Below are 20825 nucleotides of genomic sequence, written 5' to 3' on the forward strand. Positions count from 1 at the left end.
CTAAAAGTTTGCCATGGATCGAGGGAAATACAACATTATCAGAGACCGGCCAGAGCGATGCTTTGCCACACAGCAGAGAGACGGAGCCTGGTCAGTTTCAACAGGGGGCACAGGTCCCGGGCCAGTGGCTCCTTCCCATCGCTGATGCAGGGCAACTGTCCTATGTGCGCCCTTCTGGTGTTGCCGGGGAAAGACCCTAACCCTTCCCCACAGCATCTAGGAATACTGAGAGCTGGGGGCCTTTGACATTCATGCTTCAGCAGAACAGAGGTACACTCACTGCACCTAAAACAGAAACCACAGTCCCGCCCAAAGTGATGAACCCAGAACAGGCTGTATGGCTTTTCTCTCTCGGTAGGGCGGTATTCCAGCCCAACGCTCACTCTTACGTGGCTGAATGGAGGCTGAAAATTGCGTGCACGAGGCTGCCTTTCACAGCAATAATGATGTATTAATATTGGTTAATTTACTGTGACAAATATACCGTACAAATATAAACTGTTCTATGGGAAATTGGGGGTGGGTGTATGGGAACTTTGCACTCTTAACAATTTATCAGTAAATCTAAAACTATTCTAAAATTAAAATTTTAATTCAAAAACAAACAAACAAGTTTGCCATGGATCATTCTCGCCCGTTCCTCTCTGCAATCCCATGGTACATTTTATTGATAAGACTAATCGCTGATCGCAGGTATGACGAAATAACTCAGCGACAACTGATTTGTCCCTAAGAGTTGCTTACACCTGGCATGAAGCGCCCTCGTCGGGCCTCCCCGCCCGACGCGAGCATCGCTCACCTGCACAGGGGCTGCCTGCAAAGCCCACCCGCTTCCGAGCTCTGTCAAAGACCACGTAGAAGCCCTCCATCACGGTAGCACCGATCACCAGCGCGTTCGTGGACGGCGAGATGCCGAACCGGTAACATTCATAATTCAGGCCAGCCCCCATCATGGGCTGGATGTAAAGCTGTTTAGAGGGAAAGAGGAAACAAGAAACACGAATCAGGCAGTGTCACAACACCGTTGGGGCTGCAGTGTGCTCAGACTCTCCAGGGCGCCCTGGGTCACCTGCCTCACCTGTAAGCATCAGAGAACTCCAGGGCTCTGTCCTCCCCTGTCTTCCCTCCCCGGGACCCAGCAGCCCCACGGCCCTCTGCACCTTCCCCGTGCACTGTCTCCAGTCGAGACCTTTGCTGCCATAGCTGTAACTTTTATGTCTACTTGCCTACTCACCCCTCAACTGGCATCTCAAAGGTAACATCTGAAAACCTGAACTCTGGAAATCCCCTGCCCCCACCCAGATCTGCTCTCCTCTCAAGGTCCTGTGTCTCAGTAAGTCCATGACTCACCCAGTTACTCAGACCCCAGGGCACTGGTCAGTAACTCTTACCCTACCTCAAAGCCCTGGCCAGAGTCTGCAGGGCTTCCTCTGAAACTGAACCTGAATCTGACCACACCTGCCATCTCCATCACTGCTCCCCTGGTCCTCTTCTCTCAGGAGCTACTGCAGGGGCCCCTAAGTGGCCCCAGGATGCCATCTTTTCAAAGTGATCATGTCACTTTCTGCCAAAGAGAATTTCCCAAGTAGGCAGCATGACAGAGGTAGGGTGGTTTCCTCAGTAAGAGAGAGAGACCATCACAATCAGAGAGGATGCAGCATCACCAGAGGAGGAGTCTGACCCGTGCGGGGACCATTTCTGGCACGTTCCATGCAGTGTTCAATACACACAGGGTGTGGCCCTTGAGATTCCCCTAGAAGCAGAAGTCTTTGGGGAAATGAGTCAAAACTTAAAGCAATCAGCGGGCAAATCAATTATCATGTCAGGAATAAAAATCTCTGTTTAACAGCCAAGTGTTCAAAGTTAGGGAGTTAGGAGAACAGAGTGGCTTAAGAAGACAAAATGGCAAATATTTTTTTAAAAAGTTAAAAAAAAAATAAAGTGCAAAATAAGTAGGAAAAAGGGACATTCTTGTAATGATTAGTCCTAAAGGGCAAAAGCATCAAGAAAGACTTGGAGGAAAAAGCTGAGATTCTCCAAGCAGCCAAGAATTCTAGGACTTGCGGCTGGAGGGTGAGGGGTGGTGGTTTTGGGGGGAGCAGCAGGGAGGGGCTGCCCTGTGATGACCGAAGGAGAGGATGCTGTGTAGGGGGCAAGGTGAGGATGGGCCTGGCAGGGCAGAGCGCTGGGCATCAGGACTGGGAAGCACAAGAACAGTAAATCTGAGCAGAAAAGGCAACCAGGCGTTGTGCTGCAGAAAAGGTCTGCGATCAAACTGACACACGAAGAAGATGACGGTCATTGCACTTGCCACTCACAGGGAGATGAGCAAGGACCCACTGGGGCGGAACCTGGAGTCATTGGTCCCCACTGGACATCAAGAAGCGGCCGTACCCAGGGGCCGGTTCCAGTGGTTAGAACCCTGCACTGACTGGCACATCTGCCTGTCAACCCCTCTTCAAGACAAGGGCTCATTCTAGTCTTCACTGTATCCTTGGCACCTAGTACGTGCTGGGCGCACAGTAGGGCCTCAGTAAACATATGCTAGATTGATGAATGATGCCAAGCTTGGTCGGTGTGATGAAACAGACAACTGCTCCTGAGGGTCAACATCAACCAGGGTAAGGTGGCAGATGTACTCAGCTGCCGCCGAAACATGTGCACTTCGGGCTCTGTAAGCAGGGACCAGGTACGTGTGCGCACACACAGACACCACCTCTGAGTGAACAAATTTCATAATAAAACCCCCCAAATTGCCAAATACAACGCAACCAATGACACTGATGCAAACACCATGCAAACTGTTTGTATCTTTCCCCCGTCCTCTGTGTGTCCTCGCTGACTTCCAATAAAAATTCCAGACTGCAAATTCTGCACCACGACGGGAAAGCTTCAGTGTTGCTGGTTCTCAGAATAAAAATGCCTGCCTTAAAACCAAAATAGCACAAAGAGACAAAGCCGTGGTACTGAGACTGAAACTATGTTACGTTTTTAGGATTATGTGGAAAAAAACCCCAGAATCTGCCTGGGGGCTGGGGCTGGGGCTGGGGGCTGCGTTTTTAAACAAGTCAAACAGGATTCAGCCCATGTGTTTTGGGCAAATAGTGCAGGGGCAGAGACACTGTGTCTTTTGTCATGGCTCTTCTGGGCACTAGCAATCCTTGGTCCGCCTACTGCTGCTGATGCCCGAGTGCTTCTGGGCAAGGGCCTTGTTCTAAAACGCTGGTGATAAGCAGGCCTGATCGCTGCCCTGGATGCTAGGAGGGCTTCAGTTGGGCGGAAGTGCGGTGCTGGGAGGGCGCCCGCAGCACTGCCCCCGTGGGGTATCGCTGGGGATGCGGAGCTGGTGGGCTTCTCCCCAGGTGATGGTTCACAACTGCCTGTCACGATGAATAAGAAATCAGGAAAACAGAGGGGAAAGCAGATTTTTAAAGACTGAAAATGTGGACATGTCAAAGTCAACCCAAAAAATATCTACAGTCTCATAAGTGAGAACAGAACTGGATTCTTATGCAGAGATATGCAAATTAAATGCAAAACTGCCAACCCTCCCTCATTATACGGTTACACTCACCCAGTGCTCGTCCTAAAAGGGGCTGACGGTCCCCAGTGAACCTTCAGCTCTGATGGCTGCTGCCTGCCCTGGACGTAGTAACCGATCTCCCCCTGAACGCCTGCCTCCTCCTGCTTCTTCTGAGTCCCTGCCTCCGCTGACCAGCACACATGCCATTTACTCTCCAGTCCACAGTCACCTGTGTCCTCAGGCTGGGTTGTAACTTCCGTTACAAACTATTGATGAAATAATGTCCACATTTTGCTCTTCGACTGACCAAAATTTAATCACCAAGAGCACATTATTTTAAAGATGCTGAAAACACATCACTCTAATAACATCACTCTATGCTGGGTTGTTCATCCAAGGATACTGCAGGCTTCCAAAAATGCCTTTGGCAGGGATTACTATTTCTCCTTTACAGTTAAAGAGACAGACAGAAAGGGCTAAGTGATTTGCTCAAAGTTACAGTGTGAGTCAGGAGCAGTGCTGAGAATATAACTCAAGCCTCCAGCTCTCAGCATATGTGTCCTCTGTTGGGCTGTATTTCTCCTAAAGCTTTCAATCCTTTCCCCAACAACTCTCCATTTCTGGAACATACTTCTCCACCCATAAAGTTGAGAACAGGGAAGAGGCAATATTATCATCTACCTTTTTCTTCCAAAATGGTTCCTCCCTCCCTATCCCCCAACCCCACTCCTTTATCCCAAATTCACCAAACTGCAACCAAGACACATTGCTCTCCCACAAACACCATCACATGGCTGTGTGAGGGAAGGAAATCTCATGACTGTCATCTTCAAGGAATTAATAATTTAATGGAGGAAGAAATAAAAGTGTATGTGTGTGTATATAAAGAAAAAAGACGTCAAATGAAAAAGGCAACAGCATAAAATTATACCCTAAAGATATGATTCCACGCCAGAAGAGTAAACTAGGAGACACGCATTATGACTTTGAAGGGCGAGCTCACAAATGGGTCATTCTCCTCAGCGGATGTTCAACAAAGAGGGGTTGTTTGAATTGGGTCTTAAAGGATGGGAAGAATTTAGACACGCAGATGGAGTGGGGAGGAGACAGCATTTTAGGCAGAGGGGTTGGTGGAAGCAAAGGTTAGGAGATGGAGGCGGCACCCAGAGCTGGAGAACAGCCACCAAGAATGGACGGTCAAGGGCAAGCAGGAAATATGTTGGAGAGCCAGGAGGGATCCCATGAGGTCACTGAAAGCCACACTGGCCAATGAGGCCTCCGGGGTTTAAGGAGCGGGGCTGAGCGTGCTGCGGCTTAGGAAGATGAATCTGGGAATAGTTTCAAAAGGAAGAGGGGGGGTGGCATGCATGGAGGACACACTAGAGGGTCCTGAAATGGTAGTGGGTGGGGGGCATGGAAATGGAAAGGAGGGGGATGTAGTGAGACGTGTGACTCAAGAAGATGGAATTTGGTCTATTTGACCAGATGCTTAGGATGAAGGAGGAGTTGATGATCTACTGAATATGGAGAAAAAAAAGTCATCTCTGAGAATCCAGTTTTAATCTTCACTTAGAAATAAATCAGAACTAAACATATATGGGTGTGACTGTAGATACTGCAAAAATGCGCTCAATTCTTTATGTTTCTGTGGACCCACACCCTTGTGATGTGACTCTGCAGTTCTTTCCATGGAGGGGCGGCATCTATCTTCTCACCTTGGGAGTCTGGGCTGCCCTCGCCTGATTTTGGAAACACCATGTAAGAGATGGTGGCCAGTGCCAGGTCTAGACTTCAGGGACCCCTGTGTGTTTCTTCTTTCTCCCAGGACTCTCCCAGCACTGTGCGAGCCAGCCGGTGCATGATGAGAGCCAATGGCCCCATCACGCTATCAGCCGAGCCACCAGATATGCAACTAAGGCCATCTGAGACCATCCTAAACCGAGACCAGCCTATCCCTGGCCAACTACCAGCTGCCCAGAGACATGTGAGCAAGCCCACTGAGGCCAGCAGACCTGCCCAGACTCGGAGCAGAAATAAAGCTCACAGATTAAAATAGCCAGCTTTCGAGGTTGTTTGTTACACAGCATTCTCGTGGCAAATGCTCTCTAATACAGGTGCAATATCCCAATATGCCCATCTTGCATGAAGTGCTTTACTTTTGCACGGTCTGTGTTAGAAAGAGAAAAGCACAAATCCAAGTTCATACCTGAGGCAGGATAGTTAGACGGAAGGATCTGCTGGAGTTCTCGTCTCTCAGGTAGATGGAGATTTTGGGGAAGTAAGACCAAGGTGTATCAGAATTTGCCCAGCATGCCAGCTGGGACCCAGTCCAGAAACCATCAGAGAATTCTGGAATCTAGACAAAACAAGATCATGCGACAAACAATGACTAGTCTGGCACATCAACAGGAAGCAGCTCTCAGCTCTCCTCGTCACCTCGCCAGATGCCCACAGCGATAAACAATGCTTAATTTGGACAGCGAAGCGGAGACATCAGTCCTCTGGAAGAGTGATGGTGATGACAAAAATCACAATTACTAAAATTACTGAGACATGCGGAAGACTTACTGGTATTAGGCACTGCTATAAGCACTTTGCAGCAATAATTACTTTAATCCTCAAACACCCGAATCAGTGCAGTAACAGTATCCCCTCCACTTTACAGATGAGGAAACCAAAGCACAGAGAGGTGAAGTAACTTGTCCAAGGTCACACAGCAGTAGGCAATGACCTCTAAAGAGAAGAGAGACCAGATCTTCAGTGTGGCGCTTATCACCTCTCCTCTGAATTCCCTGAGCCCAGCGAGTTTCCTCCTGTGTGCATTCTCTGTTCTCCTGGACCATCTTTCTCCTCCTCCAGATCTCAGCTCTGATGCCACCTTGCCCAGGGAACCCTCCTTGGCTGCCCCAAAATATGCTGGTACCTCACCATGCAGCTCTCCTCCTTGGCCTTTCTCCTTGCAGCAGCTATAATTCTACATTCATTGGTGTAATTGGTTAGCTTTTGTTTCCTGCACTCGAATCCGAATCCTCTAAGGACTCAGGTCTGCTGTCCGTCACCCCATTCCCTTTCCATAGTCCTAACCGCAGCCCACAGGAAACACTCAGGTAGTGTTTGTAGGGGAAAAAAAAGAATGGCCAAGAACACAGAATGTCCACCTGCCCCTCTCATCAGGGGGCTAGGAGTGCGAACTAGCTTGTCCACTAGTGGCTGAATCTGCAAGTTTTTACGTGTTGCTGCTGTGCCAGCTCACCAAGCCCAGGGAAGTCTCCCGAGCAGACCTGCCCTGTGCCTGCCGGCTCCCAGACGCAGGGGCTGTGTTGAATGTGCCTCTTTGAACACATGCTGCACAGAGCCCTGCTCAGGTCGGAACTAAAGGAGCATGAGTTGGGGGGGAGCCAGGAAAGCAACGTGATGGGCGGAGCTAGGAAGGCGTGTGATGGGCGGGGCTAGGAGAGCACGTGATGGGGCGGGGCTAGGAGAACACGATGGGTGGAGCTAGGGGAGCACGGGATGCGGGTGTGGGCCGGAGCTAGAAGACTACTGACTGGGAGGCAGTGCTGTCCCTCAAGGTCCCTGAGGAAGAAGCACACGAGCTGAGCTGAGGGGCGGGTGGGCGTCAGGGAGACGTGGTGGGGGCGGGTGGGCAGAGCAGGGAACCTGCCCCGCTGGACAACACGATGACCGCCAGGGAGGCTGGCGCTCAGGACAGGAAGGGGCGGGAGGTGAGGCGGGGAGGGACGCACAGGCACCATCATGCATCCACCCGAGATCATTTATCAGGGATCTGAGTTCGGCAGCACGTTGTGGGTGATGAAGGCGCCCACGTGGTATTTGTGTCTGTCACTGGTTCTCTGAGTCTGACCTCCAGGGAGTCGGCCCGGGCTGGACAGACACATTTGAGAGTCAGTGACCCGGGGTGGGAAGCGATGGTTTAGCCGAGGATGGGGTTGCTTAGGAGAGGCTACAAAAAGAAGAGAGGGGCGTAGGCCCCACCCTGAGAAACGGGCCGGCCCGCAAAGGAGACGTCCCCCTCCCCCACAAGAGGAGCAGGGACCGGAAGAAGTCCGGGAGGAGGGTGCTTCGGAAGCGGAGAGAAGAGGTAAGTCAGGTAGGCAGGGCTGCTGCGGAGGTCGAGGGGGACAGGAACTGGTGTCTCTGGATGAGTATGAGTGAGAGCTGCCTGCTGCGGGGCCGCAGGGCAGGTGCTGCCTCCCTGCCGGGGGCGGATGACGGGGAGAAGGCGCCCTGCGGGCTCTTCACCCATCCTGGGTTCTCCACTGAAACTGTCACTGCTGATCTGTGAAGTCTCTAATGCTGGCCTTAATACAGCTCCACCTTTTATAAGCATTAAGTAGGTCTGAAATATGCATCACAGGGAAGAACCCCTTGCGGGATGAGTTGGTAAGCGGTGGGGCAGTCATTTTGCTGGATTCCAAGAAGAGCTAAGTGTGGTGGGCTCAGAGCTCAGATTCCCAGATGAAGAATGAGGCTCAGAGGGGCCAAGTAATTTGCCTAAGGAGCACAGCTCAGGACTGGATGGGGGACCATCTGGAAGACCTCCCTGGGGGCTAAGCTTCATGCCCTGGGGGGACAGTTTTGACACTCGGATCACAGTTTAACGTCAGAAGTCAGCTTTCAGAAGGTGTCATCCTGCTCCAGGGTTTTACAGATGGAGAAGGGTCCTGAGCCACGAGGGTGCCACAGCTGGGTAGGAAGGGAACCCAGATTCCCACCAAACACAAAACTCCCTGCCAGGTACAGCTCAAGATACAGACCAGTAAACCATTCATTTCTAAAATCCCATCTGAAAAGTCCAGGCCCAGAGTCAGAGCCCAATATCTGTACTGCGTTTAACTCCCCGAAGCCACTTCTTTCCTAACTAGAAAAAGAAAAAAAAAAACAACCCAAGCCAAGAGAACTGGTTGAGATGACGCCAGCAGAGAGAGAACAGGAGCATCTTTGGTCCATCACACGATGAGACAGAGACAGCACCCACCCTCGTGGAGCCCCCTGCCCAAGACAGACAGCCTCTCCAGGCTTCTCCTTCCTGATGCAGGCACTGAAATCAGAGGATAATTTTAGACAAGGCAAACAGATTTCATCATCTTGTTCCTTCTACCTCGTGCTTTTTTTTTTTTTCTTCACAAAGTCAGTCACTGCTGAACACATGCTTCGCTGACCTCAGAAGTGCTGGCACCCCTCTGCCACAGACCCCCATCCCACTGAAGTCCCAGACTCTGCCCAGGCCCGGGCTGGTCATGGGCTTGTTGGAGTTCCACACTGATGCTGTAAGCAAGCATGCCCTTGGGATGGTTGTAAAACATTGATAGCTTGGAATATTTAATTGGAAGATGCTCTGGCTGAACTACAACGGTGTACACCAGAAACTGACACATTGTAACTGACTATACTTCAATTTAAAAACATTCTGAAGATGCTCATGTTAATTTTGCTGAGGACCTTTTTAATATCGGAGAAAACCAGCCTATTGCTTTGCATTTCCAGCACCGTCTGCTTTTCAGCCAGTGTTCTAAATTTAAGGAACTAAAAAAGTTACCTGTCTTTTTTTTTTTTTTTCCTGATTCAGCAGATATCAGACAAGACAGCAGTTGGCTCTGGCTTTTTGGTCCACTGCTCTCTTGAGCTTTTAGTTCACGGAAGACCTCGGTGTTGCCTCGTCTTGATTTGCCCCGCCCTCATCCTTTGATTCGCCTGCTGCTCGGCCCACAGCCGTTTTAGACTTTTGAGGTTTTGGCCAGGGACGACCACAAGCCCACTCTTCCTCCCCTCGTCCCCTGTAACATAGCACCTGTAACAAAGCAACCGCTGTGCATCTTCTATCAATTGTTCTTTGAATTCGGCCAGCCCAGTGGAGTAGTGGGACTGTCAGCACCAGGATAAAGACTTCATGCAGGAAACACTCAGTTTGGTGATCTTGCAAGAGTGGTCCTGCGTGAACAGATGCTCATGAAAGTGCCCAAGAAGCCAAGAGAAATGCTTCTCTTGCGTCCAAGCAAATAGTAGTAGCACTGTGGTTTGGGTGTTAGGTAGAAGCTCTTCTTAACTGCATGCCCATCATACCAGGCTTTTACCCTCAACCCTCCTAACAACCCTATGATGAGAACACAGAGGCTCTCGGGGGGCATGAACCCCTCCCAGACACTCAGCTACTACGTGGCAGAAACTAGACCAAATTCCATTCCTCTGCCCCGGAGGCCTTGGTCCTTCCAATCAGTCAGTATCTTATGGTCCATCCTTTTGCACTGAACTAACTGGAAAGTTGGGGTCACACTGGGAACACTGTTAACCAGGCCCTCAAAAGGCATGTGGTCCTTGACCATGATTTTAACTGTATTTCAAACCATGGCCATAAAGTAATGATTACATTGGCAGACTGACCTTTGTTTTCTGTGAATCACGTTCTTTTACAGAAGTAGGAATTAAAATCCCAGCATGGCTTGAATGAAAGTCAAAAAAGGAGTACAATTTTTGGTTTGTTTTAAAGGCTACAAACATATTCCTGGTTTACTACTTACTTGAATATAGTGTATTACCAAGGGTTTTCCCCCCCCACCTTAGATTAAAAAGTGCTATAGCAACTAGACTATTGCTCGAAATACTGAAAAGCCTTGCACCTTCAGATCTGAGTCCTCTGAGGTTGAAGTGAAGGCATGACTGGCTGGTTAACATCAAAGAATAAGACTGTGAACTTAATAAGTAATAGTTGAAAAAAAACCCCAAATCCTCAGAGGCTGTTAGAATACATGGTAGTACTCCCCAGTATGCGGTCATGACCTGGTGTGACCTCCGAGATTCGTCAAGCATCTTGAGGACTCACCAGAGACGTGCTGGCCACGGCGTCCACCACGGCATTGAACACTTTCTGGGGCAGGCGCAGCAGTGTGGTGCCGCTGTCCACGATGGCCTTGTCCGCGTTATACTAGAACCAGGGAGAGGAGGTGGGGAGAAGGCACGTGAGGGACCTGGCACCCACCTCGATGCACGGCTCTAGCCTGCCATCCCAGGACATCGGTTATAGACAACCTTGGTGGTCATGGTCCCTCCTTGGTTCACTTCGTATTCTCATAACTTGGGGAGCCAAGGACTCTCCAGCCCAACATTCTCCCTTCACAGATGAAGAAACTGAGGCCAGGAGAGGGAAGTGATGGGACCAAAATCAACAGCCCTCCTAAGACAGAGCATTGCTCTTATTCAGAGGTGCCCAGATTCCTTGTCAGGGATCCCCCAAAGACAAAGTTTTATCTTTAGAGGCTGAAATGACACACTAAATGCCATTTATACAAATCATGCAAAATCAACTCTCTACTCCCCTAATGGAGACACAGGAAGAGGAAGGGCAATTTTTCAATAGACTCTCCCAGATTTGCATTTAGAATGGGACCAAAGCCACGTTCAGGAGGAGAACCTCGCACACACGCAGGCATTGCCAGCCCTGTCCCCGCCTCAGTCTTTCTTCATGTAGTTGAGTGAGATGAACAGAGGTCAGTGGGCCAATCCCAGAGAAGCCACTCCAACCTCTAGGGACATAACCATATGAACAAGGCTGCCCAGGAATGAAATGGGTCATGGGCAACTCCATCCTCCTGCTTCCAGGACAAACCCAGGAGTCATGTGACCAAATACGCCAATCAGGCCAAAATGAAATAAGGATTTGTTTAGGTAGCAGGTGGCAAGAGGGAAGAATTTTGAGAAATTGACATAGAGCAATTGATTCGTATGCTTTTCAAATGTAAAGCTAACTGCAGTTTAAAAACAAGTTCAGTGTAGATATGATCTAGTTTGTTCACAAAATTATCGCATTTGTATGTGGAAGAGAAGCTAGCACGCCGAAACGCTGGGACGGGGCATTCTGGGTTGTGTCGTCTGCTCTGCTGGGGTGTGGCTGGTGGACTGGCGGGCAGGAAAGAAACAAGAATATAGGATCAAACTTCCAAATACCTGCTTATATTCTCCAGCACACCCTCTCACACACACACACATACACGTGGATTTTGTGCTTCATTTTAGATTCTCACATTTGATTCTACCACTGGGATTCTGGAATGGCAAATGCCTTTGGACAATAAACACAGATCTGTGGACCCTGAAACAGCACCACAGTGGAGTGCACCATCACTTTATCAACCTTTGTTGGTTTTTCAGAGGCATCGGTGTCTATGAGAATTTATGGTGCAATGTGATGGTTTAAATGAAAGGAAGTGATGGCCAGTAGGAATATAATGAATGCTGATGAAGAGCTGGTGGTTTTATGAACCTTTCTGCAAATGTTGCAGAGGACCAAGGCTCCCTCAGATCATCACAGTCATGTCATTATGTATCACAGGTCAGCCCAAACCCAGCGGGGGTGCGAACAAGGTTAACGAGAGACGTGATTCACAGCTGTGCATGTCTGCCTCCTTTTAGCCTCAGCAAGCGTCTTTAGAGTGTAATGTTTCTTCGAGTGAGAACTGTGTACTGGGGGGAATGGGGCGTAGCTGTGAATGGAGGGTAAAGCTGACAATTTATTTCTGGTTTCATTTTGCTTGTTTTTAGTCCCCCTTTGTCCCCTCACGTGGACAAAACCCCGCTCACTTCCTCCCCTAGGACAGAGTTCAGGTACCATCAGGCCAAGACGATGTAGTTCTAGACAGTTCTCTTCACTCACCATTTGATGCTAATTCTCCCCTATTAAGACAAGCAGTTGGAAGGAAACATTTTGGAAGGGGAGGTCATTGATGTGAAATTATCTATAAAAAGGCCCTATAGCTTTTAATGTCATCAATCTTTGATTTACCTTGTAATGTAATGTACCCTCTGATTTCAAATTCAGGTTCCAGCTGTAATATGTAAATGACCCAGGCACACACAGACAGTCGACAGAAGGAGATCACAGTGGAAATACCTCTCTGCAGTCCAGATTAAGGCTCTGGCCTCCGATTTCCAATTTCAGAATTTCTATCTGATAATACCACTCCTCCTTAATAGGGGTATACCAGATGTCTCCCTTGTACAAAGTTGGTTCAATTCCACCCAGGACCTGGGAAGAAAAGCACTTAGATATGAGAGGAAAGGCATACAGGCATATAGCAAGGTACACAGAGAGGCAAGACTGCACTTGAAGCACTTTATTGTGATACTGTAATCGAATACATATGCCTGAAAATTAAACAGGGAGCATTTTGGGGCCATGTATCCAAAAGTCAAAGAGTATTATGCCCCAGTCTAAGCAAGGTGCTGTGGTGGCTTCCCTCATCTAAGGGAAGTACACAGAATTCCAGCTTTATTATATTGAGGTCCCCACCCTACCCCCCCACCCCCAGCAAAGAAATGCAATAAGATGGTTAACCACTTAGATCGACTAAAGTTTAATTCCTTAGAAGACAGAGGATGCCTTCCTGCCCCACGCATTTGGCATGGGAGTAGAACAAAAGAGCTTCCTTAATCAAAACTTCATTTTGCGAAACTGTGTAACGGCACACTCCGCAATCCTAGGCTACCTTCTCCCCTGAAAAAGGGATGAAAAAAGGTGTTAAGAGTGGGTGTATTGTTAGCGAATGGAAGCAGATGAGAGTGCTTCTCACAGCCGGAGAGCAAAGGGGTCAGCAGCACCCCGCCTGGGGCCCTTCTTGTACACTCCACCTCCCCATCACCTCCACCTAGCGATGGGAGGGCGCCCATCACTACCTCCTGGGTGCAGGGTCCATCAAGGGGGCCTTGGGCTACAGCACGTCCACGGTGTTGACTCTCTTTCACTGTGTGTGTGTGTGTGTGTGTGTGTGTGTGTGTGTTGAAAGAGAGAGGATATGCAGGTGTCCCTGTCTCCCCACAAAATTTATGGCATTACAGGCATCCCCGTTACCTCCTCTCCCCAGAGCAGGGTCCTCCTGCCACAGCTCCCACTGTTCCGCAGTGCCCCTCCCGCACCCAACAGAAACAGTTATCTTTCAAAGGAACATTTGAAAAAAACATTTTAATGGAATTTGGAATCATCTTACTAGACAGCAGGATGATCAGGAAAGAGAAAAATAACACCTCATTTTATCCCTTTTATAAAGGCTCTATAACCAAGATTATCGAAATTTTGCAGAACCTTTGTATGCCGACATGTCTAATATTTCTATCCGGGTCTGAATAAAGCAGAAAAAACTGCCCACTGATTTGTGATTTTCCCCCCTTTAAGACTAAAAGATACCCACAAGACTACCTCCGTTGGTACCAGATCCGGCTACCGGCAACCCAGCCCCGCACATCTGCATGGAGAAAACGTTGGGGATTTTTGCTTGTGCCACGAGGGAATCAAAGAACGTCTCCAGAGAACTTGACGGCTGCGGGAGGGTGAGAAAGGAGGACAGGGCTTCAGCGCAGCACTTGGAGGGATCCCACGCAGGCACCAGGCATGAAACACAACATTGCATTTCTTCCTGTGTCGTATTTTTCACGGCTCAACAAGAAACAAGCTTACAATTAAAGGGCAGTAATTCAGGAACCTCCAGCAGAGCTACCTACTACTTGGTACTTTTCCTTTAGGTTCAGCCCTGTTGTAAAAATGAGACAGTGTTTCCAGAAGCTACTGAGATGCTGCCCTGCTCACCCCGCCCGACAGCCTCGTGAGCCGGGCGGGAGAAGATGTGGAAGTGGGTTACCGAGGTAGGTGGTGGATTCTAATCTTAGACATTTCTGAGTAAGGAGAGAGCAGTGTCTCCAGGAGCTGCCTTGGCAGCTTCAGAAACAGTTTTGATTCACCCGTTTTCAGCCAAGGTCGTGCATCACGCCAATGACACGTACCTGACCCTGAGGACAGTTCACCCCCGATCCTGGACCCTGGGCTGTGGCTCAGCTCTGCCAGCTGTCGACTGACCTCTGGGGATCAGTAAAGGAATGACGCTATTCTCCTGAAGTTTGAAGGCTTGATTCCCCACAGCCATGCTTCAGTAATTTGCTCGGTGCCTCCCTTACGTGAAGCGATACCTTCAGGGAAGAGTCCTATTTCTCCAGGACTGAAAAGAAGGGAGGGTCTGTGAACAGGTCTTAGTTGGGGTTGGGCCACAGGTGCTGGTGGTCAGGAGGGAAGGTTACAGACTTACACTTAGACTTGGCTTTGACAACAGGGAGCGATTAGAGTTGGTCACTGTGAGTGAAAACAGTTGAAACATCATAGATGCTCTAGGCATACTCTGACCACCTGCGGTTAACATAGGGATTATTTATTTTCCAGAAGTGCTACACATCTAATTCTGGAGGGAGGGAGGAGAGCCTTGTGATCAAACAGACAGAAATCTCCCCATCTGTTTAGTTCATTTGTATTTGGCCCCCTACCTGCTGCTTTCTCAGCTTCCGTGGGCTCTCTGGCAGAACCTGGCACCATCTCTATGTGTGATCTTTGTCTAAACACTTGGGGTTCAGGTCAAGGAGTGGGATGAAGCCCCCTCTTGAAATGGGCTGGGTCTGGCAGTGACCGGGTCTGTGTCCACCTTCTTGGGGGGCAGCCAAGTCAACACTGCCTGGAATTGCATCCTGGCTCCAACGCCCACCGATAACCATGTGATTTGTTCCTTTGTTTGCCTATCTGTAAAACGGGGAGGACAGTAGCAGCCTAGAGCTCCCCTGGGGCTTAAATGAGGCCGTGCACACAGAATGCTTGGACGAGTGTGCGGCACACAGGACAGGTATCACTATTACCCCTTTAAAGGTTTAAAAGCACACCAGCGGCCAGGACCCACCAAGAGAGCCCGATCCAGCCGGGGTGCTCTGGAACCCAGGCAACGGTGATGTCAAGAGACCTCACAGGTGGTTCTGACCCACATCCTTGGTGCAAAGCACCTGGGGCTGGTACTCTGTGATCAGCACTGGGTGTTCAGTTAGCCCACTTCAGAAACGCCTTTGGGCCACCCACCCGGACCCCTCTGCCAGCCCTGTTTCTGGACCTGCTCCACTTCCTACGAATCCTGTGCTTGTCTCCTCAGTCCTGGGGAAGTGAAGCCAATTGTTGGAAATCTTGCAGCTTCAGAGATAAAAAGGTAAAAGATGACATGGGGAGTCCAGACACTCAAAAGAACCCTGAAGCAGCTGATTCTCAAGGAAGCTTTACATGTTACTAATTCCAGATAATTTAGCTTTGCACTAACCCCTTCCAAACAATCAGCATCAAATCAGTCGTACTGCTTTCATTTTCAAAGTCATGTGAAGATCAAATGTTCTGCCCAAGGTCACACCGTCTGTTACAAGTAGGAATCTAAGTTATTACAGGGCCCCAGAAGCCATCCGGGCTGCACAGACAGGGCTCTGTGCTCTGACTGCCCTCGGCGAGGGCTGAACCCCTCTGACGCTCAGCCCACCCAGCTCCAGAACAGAAATGACTTGGCCCTACAAAGTCTGCCTTGTGGGGAAGTCCTGAGCCTCCAGTGAAGGTGCCCTGTGATGTTCTCAGCCCAGTGCCTCGTGAGAAGCCACAGCGCTGGCAGACACACCCTGCCCCCTGCCTGTTGCCCCCACCCGCACTGCCTGCACCACTCGCTAGTAAACTTGAGCTGGAACAAATTCCTTATGGAGAGAAAACAGGCCTTTCTGCACCCACGATTCTGTTTCACACTTAGCTCTGGCTCAAAGCCCAGCTCTGTACAAGGAGCTGTGGTGCCTGATGACAGGCCAGGGGAGGGGACCTCTCAAGTGCATGCAGACCCACCCGGTCTCCTGGAACCCGGGGGGCACACCCAGTGCCAATTCCGCCGCCTCTGACATCCCTTCCGGGTGGAAACCCCCCCCAGCCCGCCGCCCTCCTCCTGCACACCATCATGACTTCCTTTGGGTCGCCACAAACTGGAGAACGTTCAGTTCTGTCCTTCCCTGTTTTGTGAAGGTCCTGATGCTAATGAGCACAGGGGATCCACAGTCTCTTTGATGCATGGTTACTTAGAGTGCCCGGAGACCCCCGGGTGCCTGCAGCCTGCCTGTGCTCCGACTCCGGGGTGAGGGGAAGGCCGCGTGATGCCCCCCCCACCGCCGGCCTGGCCGCGCGATGCCCCCCCCACCCCCGCCTGGCGGGGGCACCTCTGCCTGCTGTGGTTCCAGTGCCGCCTGGAGGCTCCGTTTTCATTCGACCATACAAATTTAATAAATGTGTTTTCTTTTACTGCTACCCTAATAAAAACTCCTAAACAAACACTATAATCCAGGTGATTCAGAGTGTGTTAACATCTGTAAACTGTACAAGTAAAACAGACAAAAGACAAACAAGAAAAAGTCATGCCATGGGTGTACCTTGAAGGAAGTTTCAAAGAACCTTGCCCTTTACCTTAAATTGTAAAAATGCCTAGAGATATATAATTCATCGTGTGAGCGCTGGTCTGCTTCAGCCACGCGACTTTCGCTGGCTCCCGCAGCCAGGCCCCACTGTCAGCCCTGCAGCCACTGCTTTCAGAATCTTGTCCCATCGCTGGGTTTTCTCAGATCCGATTATTCTTACCTTGGCCAGGGTAGCGTAAGCCAGTCCCAGTATCCCATTCCATTTAATCCCAGGCAAGAAGAAATTCTCTGACTCGAAGATTGTGGCAATGTTGACAAGAAAGGAACTATTGAAGCCTTTGGGGATGGTGACAACGTCCTCCCCGACGAAGCCAGTCCAGCTCCCTTGTGTGTACTTCACAGTGACGTCGAAGCCCTTGGGGCGGTAGGTGCTGGACCTGGAGAAAGAGAAGAGGCATCGTGATCTGCATCCCGTCCACGTGTCCCTGTTCTGACAAGACGGCCGGTCACGGCTGCCCAGGCAGCGGTCAGTAAGCACAGAAGGTCCACGTAAGCAATTCTTCATGATGATCGGGCCTGTGCTCTCCAGGTGGCATTTCCCAAGAAATAACTAACATTTGGGTAATGGCGTCTTCTGAGCTATGTGTGAGGGGGTCCTGGGGTTAACATGTGGCCCCCGAATTTAAGTCTTTGCCGAGCCTTAGTTCAACCGCATAAGTCAGGTGTTGACTTAACTGCATTGGCCTTGGACAGCACAACTAAATGTGGGCACCCGCCTGGCCCTCTGGCTCTGCGGGGACCCTGCACTGCTGCTCTGGAACACAGAGAAAAGCTGGCAGCCCAGAGGACGGTGCCACCAGCTTGCGCCCGCAGTGGCCTGGGTTTCAGAGTCACACACACAACCAAGGTGACGAATAAAGACCAAGCCACAGCCCGACACCAGGGCTGTTCATCCCCAGGGCCCGTGCTGCCTGCTGGTGTGTCACAGGTCCCTTCTCAAGGCTGCCCCAAGTGCCCGGAAGCTGGTTACAGTCATACCAAAACACGAGGACGACATGAATGATACGCTGTGACACAGATCGCTGTGACAGCCCCACACGCACACAGCCCTGAGGGTAAGAGTTACTGAGACAGTCACGTGAACAAGACCAGACAAGGGGAAGGGTGATGGAAATCCTGCTCTCGGGATTTCAGAGACAGACAATGAACAAAGGAACAAACAGGCAAGGACAGTGGGAGAAGAGCTGTCCAGGGAAGGGAGCTGGGGGAGGGGAGGGCAAGGGCCCTGTGGGTCACTGAGGCCTCTTTGAAAGGATGACACTTGTGTAAGACCTGGATGAAGACAAGGAACCACATGGCTGCCTGTGGAGGGGACATCCTGGAGAAAGAACAGCAGATGTCAAGGCCCTGGGTGTCCAATCCTATAGTCATTCTTACACTCATTTGAGTTTGAAAACTTTGTCAGACTAGAGAAAGGAACACAGTGAACAATCTAGGCAAATATGTGGGCATTCCAACCATGCTCTCCTTAGGAAAACTATGCAGTTTCTAAGCCAAATGTCAAATCAGCAAACAGATCATTGCTACGTGTTCCTGTTTGCAGTTTTCACTTCACTTTGTTTTAAGATTAAATCTCTGAACATTAATACATGTTAATAAGTCTTTGCTGTAGGATTATATGAACTAGTGTGGTCTTGTTTGGAGTTAGGCAGGAAGTCAGAGAATATATAACCTTTTTTGGGGTACATATCATAAGCTTTAAAAATGTTAACAGTCTTTAATTTGATAATTGTACTTTTGAGAATCAGATCCTACGGAAATGTCCATTTTGCAGACAGAAATTCATGTTTTATTTATAACAGAAAATAGATGGAAACAATCTAAATGCCCAGTAAAAAGGAAATAGTTTAGTAAATTATGGTATATCCAAATGGTGGAATATTATGTAGCACTGAAAACGCTGTTGACTAAAACATTTTCAGTGACAGGAAAAAATTAAGGTCAAAGAAACATTTGTACATCTGGCAGAATCTTCTTCAAAGCAAATTTATTACACTCAGATAGTAACAGTGCTACCTCTGGATGGTGGGGTTTTGTGGAGGGAAATTCACTCTTGTGGTTGGGCCCTTCCATATTTTCTGCATAGATAAATTTTATCATCAGAGAGAAAAAAGGTTATTTTTAAAATGTCTGGCAGACACACTTTGGAGAAATTTAATTTATTCTAACTCCATCATGGGATATGAAATATGAAGAATGTTTAGTTTTAATGTTTCCTTACTATTTTGGCTAACTCCACCATGATCTTCAAGAGAGAACAGCATTAAGTGAACGTTTTCTGCACACATATTTTCTAATAAGGGCAGGCACAGACCAAAAAGTAAGAGTGGATGGACCCCAGGCACAGGGACCACTAAGGGACCCATCAGAAATTACACATATAAAGCACACAATGAGGGCACTGAAATGCAGGCGCTTGAGGGCTGGTGTTTTAGTGCCAAGTTCTAGTGCCAGCATCAATGCAGCTACGCCTGGCACACAGCAGGGGCTGCACACACTTACGCTGAAAAGCAATGAAAAGACTGAATTGTCAGTCCCTTTTGACAATTCAGGGTCATTCCTCAAGTTCAGCACCAAACTGTTGTTAATGGAAGAGGCTAATTATTTTGAAAGGCTTAGAGGATATCAGGGAGCATGGGGTTGGCCAACTTTTCCTGTAAAGGGGCCAGACAATAAATGTTTCAGCTTGGTGGGGGGGGGGGGTGTCACGTGATCTCCGTTACAACCACACCCAGCTCTGCAAGTATCCTGAAGAAGCAGCCACAGATACAGATCAACAAACGTGTGTGGCTGTGTGCCAATAAAACTTTATTCACACAAACAGACAGCAGGCTGGATGCAGCCTGTCAGCCCTAGTTTGCCAGCTCCTGATCTAGATTATTCGTTATCCCCCGAAGCACGCTATAGTAGCATGCCTTTCTTTTAAGAAGTTGTTTTGTCTTCCATTTGATTTTTTTTTAAGTTGAAGTATAGTCAGTTACAATGTGTCAGTTTCTGGTGTACAGCACAATGTTTCAGTCATACTTGTACATACATAGATTCGTTTTCCTATTATTTTTCATTATAGGTTACTACTATAAGACATTAACATGGTTCCCTGTGCTATACAGAAGACATCTGATTTTGAGAAGTTGTCTTCTTCTTACTCTGTCCAGCCTACAGAAGACTCATCAGCATCTCAGCGTGTCCTCTATGGTGCACTGATCTACTTGCTGCTTCCCTCACGGGCAAACATCCTGGATACATCGGTGCCATTTGCAGACAGATGTGAGGCAGCTGGAGTTACACTGCCTGGGGTCAGACACGACTTCAACCTGGGGCAAGTTATTTAACTGCTCTGCACCTCAGTTTCCTCAGCTGAAAAGTGGGGGAAATACAGTTCCACACCTCATTGGGTTAACATTGAGGATGAAAAGAGGTCATGCTGTCAACCATGTAGAACAAAACCCTGGAACACAGCAGGTGCACAACAAAAATAGCTGCTAGTATTATAATTATCCAATCACTTGCTACCTTTAGTCAATCTATGAGCTGGTGTTAGAAAATGTAAGAATTTTTTCCCTAGAAAATGTTCCTATAGACTTATTCTTACTGACTATCCCAAACTTCCTCATTATGAAGTCCAACAAGCTCCATGAAGACAGGCAAGTCTTGGGTATGACTTGGCTACAATGGTCAGGGGAAGAGAGGGGCCTTCACATTTCTAAAAAAACAGAGTTCTTCTGGGTTCTAGCCCAGGACTGTCCAACAGAACTTCTACAATGACAAATATTCTCTATTGATGCTTCCAACACAGTAGCCACAGGTGGCTATAGACCTGAAATGTGATTCAAGATCTTCAACATGTGACGAGGTCACATCCTGATAAACCCATCATAAGTTGAAAATATCGATGTCAAAGATGCATCCAATGCACCTAACCTACCTCACATCCTGCCCTACTTTAAACACTCTCAGAACACATACATGAGCCTACAGGTGGGCAAAATCATCTGAC

At 48.9% G+C, this 20825-nt stretch overlaps 1 protein-coding gene across 1 annotated transcript in view; it reads right to left on the bottom strand.

Moving 5' to 3' along the window:
• BACE2 (beta-secretase 2) overlaps positions 1-20825 on the bottom strand; it is an 82260-nt gene that overhangs the window by 22087 nt on the left and 39348 nt on the right. The window contains exons 3-8 of the mRNA XM_074352071.1: positions 16989-17205; positions 13723-13851; positions 12429-12563; positions 10365-10466; positions 5730-5879; positions 800-968 (exon numbers count right to left, since the gene is read on the bottom strand). Coding sequence (XP_074208172.1) covers positions 800-968; positions 5730-5879; positions 10365-10466; positions 12429-12563; positions 13723-13851; positions 16989-17205 — 902 coding nt within the window. The remainder of the gene's footprint in view (positions 1-799; positions 969-5729; positions 5880-10364; positions 10467-12428; positions 12564-13722; positions 13852-16988; positions 17206-20825) is intronic.

This window comes from Camelus bactrianus, chromosome 1, assembly GCF_048773025.1.
Source record: "Camelus bactrianus isolate YW-2024 breed Bactrian camel chromosome 1, ASM4877302v1, whole genome shotgun sequence".
NCBI lineage: Eukaryota > Metazoa > Chordata > Mammalia > Artiodactyla > Camelidae > Camelus > Camelus bactrianus.